Source organism: Corythoichthys intestinalis, chromosome 12 (assembly GCF_030265065.1).
Source record: "Corythoichthys intestinalis isolate RoL2023-P3 chromosome 12, ASM3026506v1, whole genome shotgun sequence".
Lineage (NCBI taxonomy): Eukaryota > Metazoa > Chordata > Actinopteri > Syngnathiformes > Syngnathidae > Corythoichthys > Corythoichthys intestinalis.
In genome coordinates, this window is record NC_080406.1 from 36355118 (window position 1) to 36368081 (window position 12964).

Here is a 12964-nt window from a genome sequence, read left to right on the forward strand (position 1 = left end):
TTTGGTCCGCATTAAAACTTGACATAAAGGGTTAGTGGGTGCACAGGTGGTCTCACCTGTGTCCAGCACCATGGGCCAGCTCTTTACGTCTACTGCAGCAGCAGCCTCTTTGGATTTCAGCAGCTTCATTATTGCTTGAGTAGTCAAAATACATACCGACTTACTGACCTGGAAAATGCAGATAGCATATTACCTGGCTTACTACATCATGCAATACTGTAACTGTAGCTTCAATTGACTTTTGACCAAGTCCGGTTGTCTGTTTTAATGAACCTGGCCTGTGAGCAGTTAAGTATGCCCCACCTTTTTAACAGGCTGCGTTTTGGGCAGGACACGATGAAGCAATTATCAAAAGAATTGACTTAAATAAAGACTTCGAAAAACACACACACACACGCAAACACACACATATACAGTCCCTGACAAAAGTCTTGTCGCTTATCCATTTTGTAGAAACAATTGCTAATAACCTGACTTTTAATTATTTAATTGGTTTTAGAAATGGCTCATATGAAAAAGCTAAGACCCTCTCAAATGATGTTGAATGTACAAAAATATATTTGTTTCACTGAAAAAAGATTTATCATTTAATGAAGACATAAAGGTCCTCCAAGATCCTCCTGGACTGGCCAGCCCAGTCACTAGACAATAACATCATTGAAAATGTCTGCGGTAGGATGAAAGAGGAAGCGTGGAAGACGAAACCCAAGAATATTGATGAACTCTGGGAGGCATGCAAGACTGCTTTCCTTGATGTTCCTGATGACTTCATCAATATATTGTATGAATCCTTGCCAAACCGCATGGATGCAGTCCTTCAAGCCCATGGAAGTCATGCAAAATATTAAATTTGGATCTCACAGCACCACTACTTAATTCGCCTATGTTATGTAACATATTTTTGTATTTGAAGTATATTTTTTGTTCAATTTTCACACACTTTCTTTAGGCGACAAAACTTTTGTCTTGCCAAAATTTGATCTTTATGTCTTCATTAAATGATAAATCTTTTTTCAGTAAAATAAAATTATTTTTGTACATTCAACATCATTTGGGAGGGTCTTAACTTTCATATGAGCCATTTCTGAAACCAATTAAATAATCAAAAGTCAGGTTATTAGCAATTGTTTCTACAAAATGGATAAGCGACAAGACTTTTGTAAGGGACTGTATATATACACACATAAAAAAAAGTTCTTTTTTTTTTATTTATTTATTTTTTTAAACGTTTTTTAATCTTTAAGTCATATTTCCTTTTCATTAAATACAAAATTTAAAAAAATCCGTAATTGCCTCATTCATTTTAAAAAAAAAATCCTTTTATAAAAGATAATAAATAAATCAAGAAAGGTAAAAAGTAATTATATATACAGTGGTACCTCTACATACGACGTTAATTCGTTCCAGGACCTTGTTTATAAGTCGAAATTGTCGTATGTCGAGCAGAACTTTCCCATAAGAATACATTATAAGTCCTTTAATTAGTTCCACAGCCTAAAAACTCACACCAAATCCTTAATAAATAGTGCTAGTACCATTACAAATGGCAATTACGCAAAGCAAAACAAATACATTATTAATAAAAAACGGAATAATCAAATAATAATAACTCCTGTGATAATGTAACGAATCGGGTTCTAATGTGGCAGACATGTTTGCTGTACCTAAACGCACCACGTCGCTAACGTGACAGAGAGAGAGAGCGGTGCGGTTGAGAGTTTACTTTCATTTTTAATGTTTTGTTGAGAACACCGTCAACTGCGGCGGACAGTAGGCGTGTTGTGTTGGACAAGTACTGAAATAAATGACAAAAACCTGACGAAGCTGGCGATTTCTTTGGCAATGTTACCACAATTGACACATTAACTTATAAAGACTGGCTAATGGAGGTCAGAGGAGGACTGTGGAGATTGTAGACATTCTAAGGCTGTAATGTTGAGCCAGGTCATGTTCATGTTCATGGATGCACACCCCACGCTTACATTTTTCTATTGTTTGCGTCTTCATTTCAATGATAAGCGTCACCTTTTTCCTTGTTTCACCAGCTGTATCAACCTTTTTGAAACCTGTGATTTCCCTCACAAGAAAATCTACCATGCATCCGTATGCGGCGACGTCATGTCGTCGTATTTCGAGCATGTCGTCTGATGTAGAAACAAATGTCGAGTCAAGTTTTACGTCGGATGTCGAAAAGAGCATGTGTTGAAGCGATCGTGTCGAGGTACCACTGTATATATATTTAAATTAAATCTTAATTATTTTTTACAATAAAAAAATGTTAAAATATTCTCTTTTCTGTGGTCCGCAATTAAAGATATTTATGTGACTATTCTAAATTAAATACTAATATGAATATGTATTTTTATTTCATTTTTATTTTGTTTCTGTTGTCCTCAATGAAAGTTTATATTTGTAGTTCATCTAAATTATGGTAGATACTTGTAAACGTCCGATTTTTTTCTTTGGAAGTTAGATATGTACTGTTCATAACATTCAACATCCAAAGTTTCTTGCGAATGTTTTTTTTTTTTTTTTTTTGCAAGCACATTCCAAGCTGTTAATGTAAAGCATTAAAAGGCGATTTAACACATAAAATGAATAAAGTGATTTTTATATGAGCTGGTTAGTCGACTAATCACAAAAATAATCAGTGATTAATCAACTATCAAAATAATCGTTTGTGGCAGCCCCTCTGTGTATTACCTCAACAATCATCTTGACGGTAGGAAGGGTGGTGGCAAGGTTCTGTGGATGTGGAGGTCTGACCGTGACCGGTACACAGCCGGCATACAAGCAGCCATAAAAGGTGGCAATTAAGTCAATCCCTGTCAATAAACAACATCAATTAGAGTTTTCTTCCCATCTGTAGGTTGCTGAAATAATAGAGGCTTTGTTGTGAGTACCTGGTGTGTAAACAAGTGCAACATGATCCCCTGTGTTGAGGCGTCCCATCAGAGCCGCAGCCACGCGTTCGGCGCGTTTGTGAAGCTGCAGACAGGACGCCGCACTTGCCACCGTGCCCTAGAGAAGCACACATGAAAAAATATGTTGTGTCATAATCACACCCCAATTCGTTGACCAGTCCAACAGAGGCCATCTAATTCCACTAGATGCCAGAAGCCATTAAGACCGTGTATTCACCTGATGCCATTTGTAATATAAAACAATGACTATATGTTCATCCGTCTTCTTTTAATAACTGAGATAAGTAAGTGGACATGATAGAGTACCTTCGCATTGAGAACAAGGAATAGAGGATGGTCTGGAGTGGCCTGCGCTCTCCACTGTAGCACATCTTGAATGTAGAGGAACTAGCAGAGACAAAACAGGGACATGTAAAAAGTATAGGTGGGACTTTAAATTATTAACTGGAATTTTTAATAGAGAAATATGTAACAAGTAAAAAAAAAAATTCACACATTTTAATCACAGGTTAAATTCCAAACACAGGACCTTTGTCATTGCACAATTTTCTGTTACACCGACTAAATTGACGTACACTAAATTAGCTCAGCTAACAGTTATCGAAATAGAGACATCTGATTAAATGAGCACATTTCATCTAAAAGAAGATGCCTTGATGAAAGAGAAATGTAAAATTGTGCAATAATATATAATGTGCTAGTCTTTACATAACTCAACCATATCATTTTTGTGAACTCTTTCAGTGCCATTGACAATGATTAGCATCCAATCACGTGGCTCTTTTCGTCCTTCAGCTGTGAATTCAAATGATTTTGCCACTAGTCGGCGTGCAATTAACAATCGCTGCCAGCCCTCCCAGTTCAATGCTATAAACCAGCAATTGTTTGCCCCAATTTTTAGTATATATAGCATAAACCTAAACCCATGAGGCAAGGGCATAGTTTTGCATAGGAACGGTAGGGACATAACACTAGCAACTTTTCAGGATGCTCAAATTGTCCCTACCAACTTTTAAGCAATGTTATTTGCATTATAGAATGAGTTCAGTTATATAGGTAATTTAGATTGTCCTCCCAAATGTTTTATAGATAGAATTGACCCTACCATTAGTATTAAGTGAATTATTTTCATTATGTTCAGACTTACATTGACCCCTTTTCACTTGCTGAGTGTGCCGGTCCATTTTTTCCCCTCAAACGCACCGTTGATTGGCTGATGACTTGCATTTATTTAAAAATATATTTATTTTCTACATCATTTATCTAAAAATACTTTTATTTGCAGCCTATACAGACATTTTTGTCAGATAATCCTACTTTAATCATAATCTAGGTAAAAAGTTTTCAGTTTTTGTTGAGTTTGGCTGTGCTTGTGCACATAAGCAGATGCGTTTTACCTGAGGATGCTCGATCTTTATTTATTTTAATGTTAATACAATTTATGTTAAATTATTGTAGTTTAAATTTTCTAATAAAATCCAGACATTTTTTCTGGAAGTTTTCAAAATATTTCTTTAGCAGTTTTTGAAAACAAAGGTTTGAATCGAACGGTGCATCACCTGAACCAATACACATGAAAGTTAATACGGATTTATTTTGCATTGATCATTTATCCTATCAATTAATTAGGTTCATATTCGTGAGAAATGTTGCCCTGACCCCCCTTCCCCCAATCTGTTTGGTCTTAATAATGTCCTGTCCCCAGCAAAAAGTGTACGTGCAAGTTATGCTCTTATATCGTCCCTACCAATGTTGAGACCAAACCTACGCCCTTGCCATGAGGACAAATTCGATAAAACAAGAACATTTTGCCCGCCTGGTGATACCTGCTCATTGTCTTCCAACTGGGTTACGTCTCTCCCACAGGCCTGCGCTATTCTCTTCCCTGCCACCAGGTTGCCAACAATCATAGAAGCGGGGCCGACCTCTGCGCAGCACAAACACACCCAGTCGAAATAAGACAAACTCATTATTTTCCCACAAACGTGTTACGACTCCATACCCGGCTGCTTTTGCCTCGGCTTGGGCAGGTTGGTGACGCACGTGTGAGGGCACATTAGGACGTTGCAGGGATGCAAGGCGCCCTCCAGGAAGCGCTGTTTGGTCTCCGATATGTGGATGCCACCCAGGGGAGCCTTGGGAAGTGTGTTGGCAGGCACCAGTGCCAAACAGTACACACCCACCTGATGGATGCTATCTATGGCCTGGAAGCAGCACAGACAACTGTTTTTGCAGTCCAAACATTGTAAAAAGATTAAGAAACAGAGTAGGCACCTGGAGCACACGGCTCATCCACTGGAAGCTATCTTCCTCTGAAGCATCCGGTCTCTGCTCTGCCACGACGACAATTCTCTCGTCGTGCAGCACCGACACGGAAAACACAGCTATTCTGCAGCACACCAGGTGAAAAATATTTAAGACAATTTCTGGATTATAAAATTCACCTGCCACAATGAACGATCATGCGTAGACTTCACTTTCAGTTGACGAGAAAGCTCTACAGATATTGCGCCACAGCTTCCTGTAGGGGGCCAGGCAGGCAGAGCGTCGTGGAGGCTTTCACTGCGATAAACTAAAACAAGCTGCATTCTAACGCTGAATTTAGGTGGAAACAGGACAAATGCATACAAGTGCATACAAGCAGGCAGGAGTGTCTCGAGTGATTTGGTCGAGGATTCAAGGTAATTATTATATAACATATCACCATGCATGCACTTTTAAATGTTGTGAAAGAAATGAAATGAATGGAAAAAATTTAACTCTAGCTTGAAATATTTACGTAAAATGAATGATAAATGCCAGTTTTTTTGGCTTTTAACCAAGAATCTAGACTGTTTTATGTTCATTTCTATAAAAATTCCGGGATTTACACATTTATTTACAAGAATTTTCAACTTAATAAGCTCTTTTTTGTAATGGCCACCATGTTGGATTTTGTATCCATACAAAATAGCGTAACTTTACATTCAAATAATCAGGTCATTTTCAGCCAACTGCCCATTTTTTTGGCAAAAAATTAGTAATTTAGACATTTCTGCATCCATAAAAAAAAAAATCGGCTTTTACGTGTTTTATTTTATGTAACATTTCAATCTAAAAACGGCGAGAGCCAGCTAGCCGGGCAAGACGTGCTGAGGCAATAGTGATATTGGAATTCAACCTAAATAAATTGTGATTGTATATAGGAAAAATGCAATATTTGCTTTTGTTGAGTAAAATTAAAATGATTCTGCAAGCTTTCCTAAAGTCTTAAGTTGCTGATGTAAAAATTGAGTGATTTATTAGCTGTTGAAAAATTGCACTAAATAAAAACAATTTAGATCGCTATTTCGGTAAAAACCTATTATGTTAAATATTTCTATTGATCCTGAAAATATAGGGGATTATCTCTACAGTTGGTGTTTTTTTTGTGCATCTAGCATAAAATCTGAGAATTTTATTGCCATTTTATGTTTCGTTATTATTAGGGAACGACAAGTTTTTTGATGCCGATGCTCAAAGAGACACCTCTTCTGAAGACTGTACACAAGAAAGCCCGCCCGTCTCATCAGACCATAGGACATGGTTCCAGTAATCCATGTGCTTTTTTGACATGTCTTCAGCAAACTGTTTGCAGGCTTTCTTGCACACTAATTTGATATAGAGTGTGGCGTATGGTCTGAGCACTAACAGACTGACCTCCCCCACCTCTTCAATCTCTGCAGCAATGCTGACGGCACTCTTGTAACGAGTCACATGACATTTTGGAAGGAAAATGACAAGCAGTACTCAATTTGGACATTTAGGGATGTACGTGGTTTCTAAGGGGTGTACTCACTTTTGTTGCCGGGGTTTAGATATTAATGGCTATATTTTGAGTTATTTTGGGGGGAAAATAAATTAATTCTATTATATAAGCTGCATTCAGACTACTTTTCATTGTGTCAAAGTGTCATTTTGTCAGTGTTGTCCCATGAAAAGATATACTTAAATATCTGCAGAAATGCGAGGGGTGTATTCACTTTTGTGATACACTGTATATATGCCTAAGGGAGGCGCCTGTTTTGGTTTTAGGTCACTAGCGGCTTTGGCTTTGAAAATATTTGAATTTTAAGTTTTTGAAAATAGGTCCCTTATGGAGCGTCCCCGTTTCCCGTCAACTGATAGTGAAGTCTATGGATCATGTTTTAGTGCCATTAATGGTGATAGACGTCTAATCCTTTTGAACTGAAAGCTGCTGGAAGCAATCCTCCCAATTCAAAAGTGTTGGACGTCCATCGCCGTCAATGGTAGCCAGTGAGTCAAGATGTCGCATTGTCTAACCTCCCTCTGTAAACAAATTTCATGGGTTCCACCGCCAGCGCTGTGGCAACCACGTCATCAGCGTTATGTCTCCGCCCACTGACCACCATCAATCCATCCATCTTCCCGACAACAAACACGAGGCTGTCCTAGAAAGAAAAGACAAAGTTTGGCTCAATTTCTCAAAATTATTTGTCAAAAACATAAAAAATATTATGACACGCTCCAAACACCCATCATAAGTGTATGAAAACTTCTGGTCAAAGCTCATTCATTTTAAACTTGAAAGTGCCATACTGTGTATACATCAAAGCAAACGGACGCCTGGACCCAAATCAATGCACGAAATCTGATTCTCGGCGTCAATGACTTGGAAAAAGCCAAATGGTGCATTGATCCTCCTGAGTTATTTGCATATTCCATTTCACAAATTTTCAGGAGCACAACAAAGTCATGAGCGTGCTGCTGTCAGGGCTGCCCAATTCAATTACAGGTCAACTGAACCATGAAAGAGGCCTTTTATAATCAGCATGCAAAAGTAAGGCTTTTAAAGTGTTTTGGGAATTCAATATCAGTGCATGTTAGTGATTTAAAAAAAATAAAAATAAAAAAGCTACAATTGTTGAAAACTGGAAGAATATGAAGCAACACATTGGGACTTTTAATTGAGTTAAAATTACAACTTGTCAGAGACACTATAAGTTTGAACATTAAAATGTATTGTGAATGTTTCAATTTGATTACGACGACTTACTGGTCCCACAAAACCAAGCAGTGATGTCCTGGTGAACGTTCGGTCACTGACTGGAATGCCAGCCGACGTGACTGGAATGGTCTGCAACAAAGGGTTTAGTGCTTTAATGACACACTTTTTGATTGCTACTGATGGCATGATATAATATGATATGATGTAGAAGCACATTTATGGCATATCGATAAACACTAACCTCAAATATGTTCTTGGTCATGCCCTGAAGGCCGTAATAGGCCGCACCCGTGCACTTCGAGCTCACGCAGATTTCTCCTACCTCGTCTGTCTGACACAAGTATGGCGTTCCTTCCGCCCGCACCACGCACACCAAGGCTACAAAATATGAATCAAGCATCACCAAAATTTCATGTTACTTAACACATTTATAGATAGTGTCAACACACGACTGCGTTCCACACCTCCAGGCATGACCTGCCCAACGTCCTGCACTGTCAGGACAGAGAGCTTCTCCTCGGTGTCCACGCGGATCACACTATGGCTCAGCCCACCCATAGACAGCACCGCCTTGCCTGGTGAAGGGACGCTCATCTCTGGAGGTCTAAAGATGCAGTATATTCCAATAATTTATATCAAAGCAAACAATAAGATTACAGTATTTTCCCCACTATAAACCACGACTTTTTTCTGTCCCTTTGAACCCCGCTGCTTTACTGAAATACCTAATTTCAGAAATTTTGGGGGCTAACTAGCATCATGATTCCTTGTTTCATTCATAGTTTTTGCCTAGCTGCCTAGAGCAATATGGTGACATTGTCACTTTGGCTGCATTCAGTTTTTACTAACTAGCGGCAGTGTTAAATTATCCAAGTGGAGCAGCGCACGCTTGGAGTGCATTGTCGAATGCATCTTAAGAGAGCCGACGGCATCATTCAAGCTTGGTCCCATTACAGAAGAACTAGTTAAAGGGACATTTGACATTAGGCTTAATCTTCGAGTTTGGGGGTTTAATTAGTCGGTGGAGTTGATTTCAACAAATTCGGTAAAGTTAGTTAGTTATCAGTTTCAGGGCTCCGGAGTGGCTAAGCTAGCGCAAGTCAATGGGCCCGTCCTAGCATGCCAATCAAAAACAACATGTGCACGCATGAAAATCACCGATGACCCATGCAATCAATGGTGTTGGCTATGTTTTCAGGATGGAGTTATTAAAACTTACAATTACATGTCAATAACTGTAGTATGAACAGCAACATTCGTAATCCAGCAGTTCTGTAGATAACAGGCTGCAGAGCGAAGTGATATTTTTTCCACCGGTGTGTTTATGTCGTAGCCAGTAGCAAGTATCCACAGTTTGTATTGTTGCTCGTTCTTCATAGGGAATTTGTGGGAACTCTCATTTGCCCATTTCTTCTGTTTCCATAGCCTCTAATGCCGTTCTTCAGTCAAGACCCCGTAGAGTGCATTCGTGGAAGGTGGGAAGTAGGAGTTTACTAAACTCCGACCAGGAAAAATATGATTGGAACACCACTCGAACTGGGAGGCCTTAGTCGCGAAGTCAGTAAAAAAAAGGTCCCCGACTTTACGAGTTGCTTCCGTTGAAAAGCAGACCGTCAATCGTAAAACTAAAGAAGGCAGTTTACAGTGTGATCTATTTCCCTTAGCCGTCATTTTTCCTCCAATATTTGACCGCTTACGAGAAGGCAGTTTTGCTAGAGGTCAACATGTCTTTTGATGGCCAATATAAAAAAACGGTTGGAACGCTTTGAGGTCGCAACTGGTGCTTTGGCCTCAATGGTATTTTGAACAACGATCTGCAATTTTAATTTACTTGACTATGTTAGATTTGTTAATATAGTTTTGTTATTGACATGCTAGGATGGGACCATTGACTCGTGCTAGCTTAGCCACTCCAGAGCCCTCCGGAGCAAATTAATAAATAACTAACAAACTACACGGAATCTGTAGAAATCTACTCCATAGAATAATTAAACCCTCACTCACTTGAAGATTCAGCCTGATGTCAAAAATTCTGAACTTCCACTTTTAGGTTAAGGCTAGCCATGAGTGGTTTCAGTGAGCTATGACAAAGCTGCTATGTCAGGGATAACGCTGACAGTAATTAGCACCAATTCATAAAGCACTAGGGTGATTTTAAGATGACACTGTCTGTTGCGAGCTAAGAAATCATGGTAAAAGAAGATTAGATTTTTTTTTCTTATTCAAAATTTGCAGTTTTTAAAGTGAAGTGCTTTTGTTTCAGACTGGCTGTCAACACACCTCTAGGACTATGACACTATATCATTGTTTGGCTGTTCCTATGGGCGTCTGCAAATGAGTGACAAGGACGCAACTCGGGGTGTTGATGCTTATTCGGTTGATAAAGTGTTTTTTGATCGATTTGGTAGAACATCTTTCGATGTTTGTAACCCATATTAAAATATAGGACGTCTGGCTTTTAGTTGGTTGCTGCTTATATCTTGAATTTTATTGAATTTAGCTGGTGGTTTAGAGGGGGCTGATTATTTAAAAAAATTTTTAAAAAATAAAAAAAGTTACCTGCAGTAACGTCATCTCACCTGCGGATGGCGACAGTCATAGCTTCTGAAGAACTGGCACATGGACAGATCACTTCAGGTCGCAGCCCACGTGCCTGGAACACGTTGAGAAAGGCATCGCAGGAAGATATTGACCCTGCAGCAGCATGGCATCGTTGGCAACATGACACACACAGAGTATTGACCCACACAAATCCATTAAGTCAGTATGTACTTATGGACATTATGACAAATCTTGTGTGCTATTCAATCTTTTTTTGATACACACTCACATGGGTTGGCTCCATCAGCGACAATCAGCATGCGGAGTGAGCTCAAGCTGATATCTCTCTGGTCCCTTTGAGCCAGCAGTGACCAGTGCATATCCCTTGACTTCACTACGGCCACCCGTGCTGCACAACAGATACAAAAACACCACGTCAGACACATTGCGTAATCCTACCATACTTTTTTGTGTGAAAGACTTCATAACACAAGGTCATCTTTATTAGTGTCCAGGGAACCTGTTTACAATTAATGGGGGTAAGTCTCCATTTCATTTAACAAACTACAGTGAGCCTTGCTAGGGACTGCCTTTTTGATTAGCAATGCAGGTCAGGTCTGTCAGAGGATTTTTTTCCCTTTATTGTGAGGAAAGAATGCACTTAGTCTACTAGTACTAGTTTTAAGAGGTGCATAAATCAACTAGGTCAAATTGGGAGGAAGAGCCAACACTTGCATGAATATGGTATCAATGACGACTTAATTTGATTGATACTGTGTACAAATCTAATATTACGAATAACACGTTATCTACATAAATGTATCTGTTCTTACTGTTTGCTTTAATATTTTATTTGTATGGACTTGACATCATTAAAAGTAAGGGCTTGCCCTCAAAGTGCTCTCGAGATTTCAATAATGGTTTTGAATTGATGTGAAAATATGTTTTGGATACTTCAATAAATATAATAACAGAATGTTTTTTCACTGTAGCCTATTACATTTTTTGGGGGATAGATGTTTATTATATTTCTAAATTGGTTTGTTCTGAACATATTTGCTGCCATTGACAGAGATAGACGTCTAATCAGTTTTTTTCACTATTCAATGATTGCTAAATGGCAGCTAATAATGAATTACCTGGATGTCATGACTCATAATAATTTAAGCTTTTATCAAAAAATGGCTCACACGGGTCAAAACTCACCTTTATACGCATGAACTTTCTGTATCCATGAAAGGGGGTTAACTTTCATCAGAGAATAAGGAATGCTGATCACATGCATCCTATTCATAACGCTCTGCAACAAGAAAATAAGAAACTAATTCGGCTTCATGCATATCATCCCTGTAAACAAGCTTCACAATTTCTAATCATACAAGCAGACTAATAACACAAGATTTTAAAGCACTCACAGTGAGAACCCCATGCCATAAACCTGCTTCTCTTTTGAAGTCCAGCACATTGGTTATAGTTTCCGCTACAAGTCAGAAAATGACATTCCATCATTTTTATGTACATTAACAAAGATTTATTGTTAGTGCAGCTGAAGCTAATGCAATTGGGGGGGGGGGGGGGCATTTAGGGTGATGTTGGAGCTTACCTTCAGTGTAGCCGCAGGCTTGTGTGAGAGCGTGACAGTGAGCGAGCATAGCTGAATGGCTCACTGTGATCCCCATGGTGCTTCCCTCCTTGCTGGTTTTATACTGTACAAGAAAGAACACGTCAAAACAGCACGCCAGTTTGCATCCGAACTACAGTAATCCAATCCATTCCTTCCTCTGCACCGAATATGCTTTTCAGTAAAAATTATCTTCAATGTCAGATTTTTGAGCAGACGTGGGCCCAAAATTAACCCGAAAGCACGCAATCAACAAGCGTCCCTGTGGATACTGTGTGAATTCCAGGTGTCTAAATCACCAATGATACGATATTTGCCGATATTACTAAGTCTGCCACGATGCAATTTTATAGGTTTATATGTACACAATTAACACAATAAATTACAATTCACATTACAAATACAATTCACAAGAAATAAAATATAAAGCAATTTTTTTTTTTTTTTGCTGAAACATTCAAATGAAAACCACTGTTTTTAACCCTTTAAAAGACAATTGACTATTTCTGGCAATTAAAAAAAAAACCTTAACTTTAATATTATTAATTATTGTTTAGTTATTTTATTATTCATTATTATCATATTTTTTATATTCGTACAAATATCCAGTAGTTTATTAATAAATTTATTATAAAAAATATTATATTATTATAAAATTATAATATAATATAATATAATATAACATTAAAATGGTCAGAAGAAAATATAAATAAAATTATAAATGAATAAAAAACAACTTTGGCCATGGCTCCTGGTAAAAATCTAAAGTAGATTATTATGAATTTCATAGTGTTCAAAGCAACAATAGGTAACTTTTCAACCTTTATAAAATATTTTCATAACATATGTCGACTGACAACTAGTTGAATGACACCTCTTTTATATCTTGAG

General features: G+C 38.1%; 1 protein-coding gene across 4 annotated transcripts in view; it reads right to left on the reverse strand.

The window, feature by feature from the left end:
• The window catches only part of dip2a (disco-interacting protein 2 homolog A), a 100528-nt gene that overhangs the window by 20508 nt on the left and 67056 nt on the right, over positions 1-12964 (reverse strand). For all 4 annotated transcript variants that reach the window (XM_057851735.1, XM_057851736.1, XM_057851737.1 and 1 more), the window contains 16 exons: positions 12056-12158; positions 11868-11932; positions 11659-11752; positions 10742-10861; positions 10491-10605; positions 8376-8515; positions 8153-8289; positions 7960-8040; positions 7227-7354; positions 5199-5313; positions 4927-5128; positions 4751-4851; positions 3231-3311; positions 2904-3021; positions 2704-2825; positions 57-168 (listed from right to left, as the gene is read on the reverse strand). In XM_057851735.1, the coding sequence (XP_057707718.1) occupies positions 57-168; positions 2704-2825; positions 2904-3021; positions 3231-3311; positions 4751-4851; positions 4927-5128; positions 5199-5313; positions 7227-7354; positions 7960-8040; positions 8153-8289; positions 8376-8515; positions 10491-10605; positions 10742-10861; positions 11659-11752; positions 11868-11932; positions 12056-12158 (1834 nt within the window). The remainder of the gene's footprint in view (positions 1-56; positions 169-2703; positions 2826-2903; positions 3022-3230; positions 3312-4750; positions 4852-4926; positions 5129-5198; positions 5314-7226; positions 7355-7959; positions 8041-8152; positions 8290-8375; positions 8516-10490; positions 10606-10741; positions 10862-11658; positions 11753-11867; positions 11933-12055; positions 12159-12964) is intronic.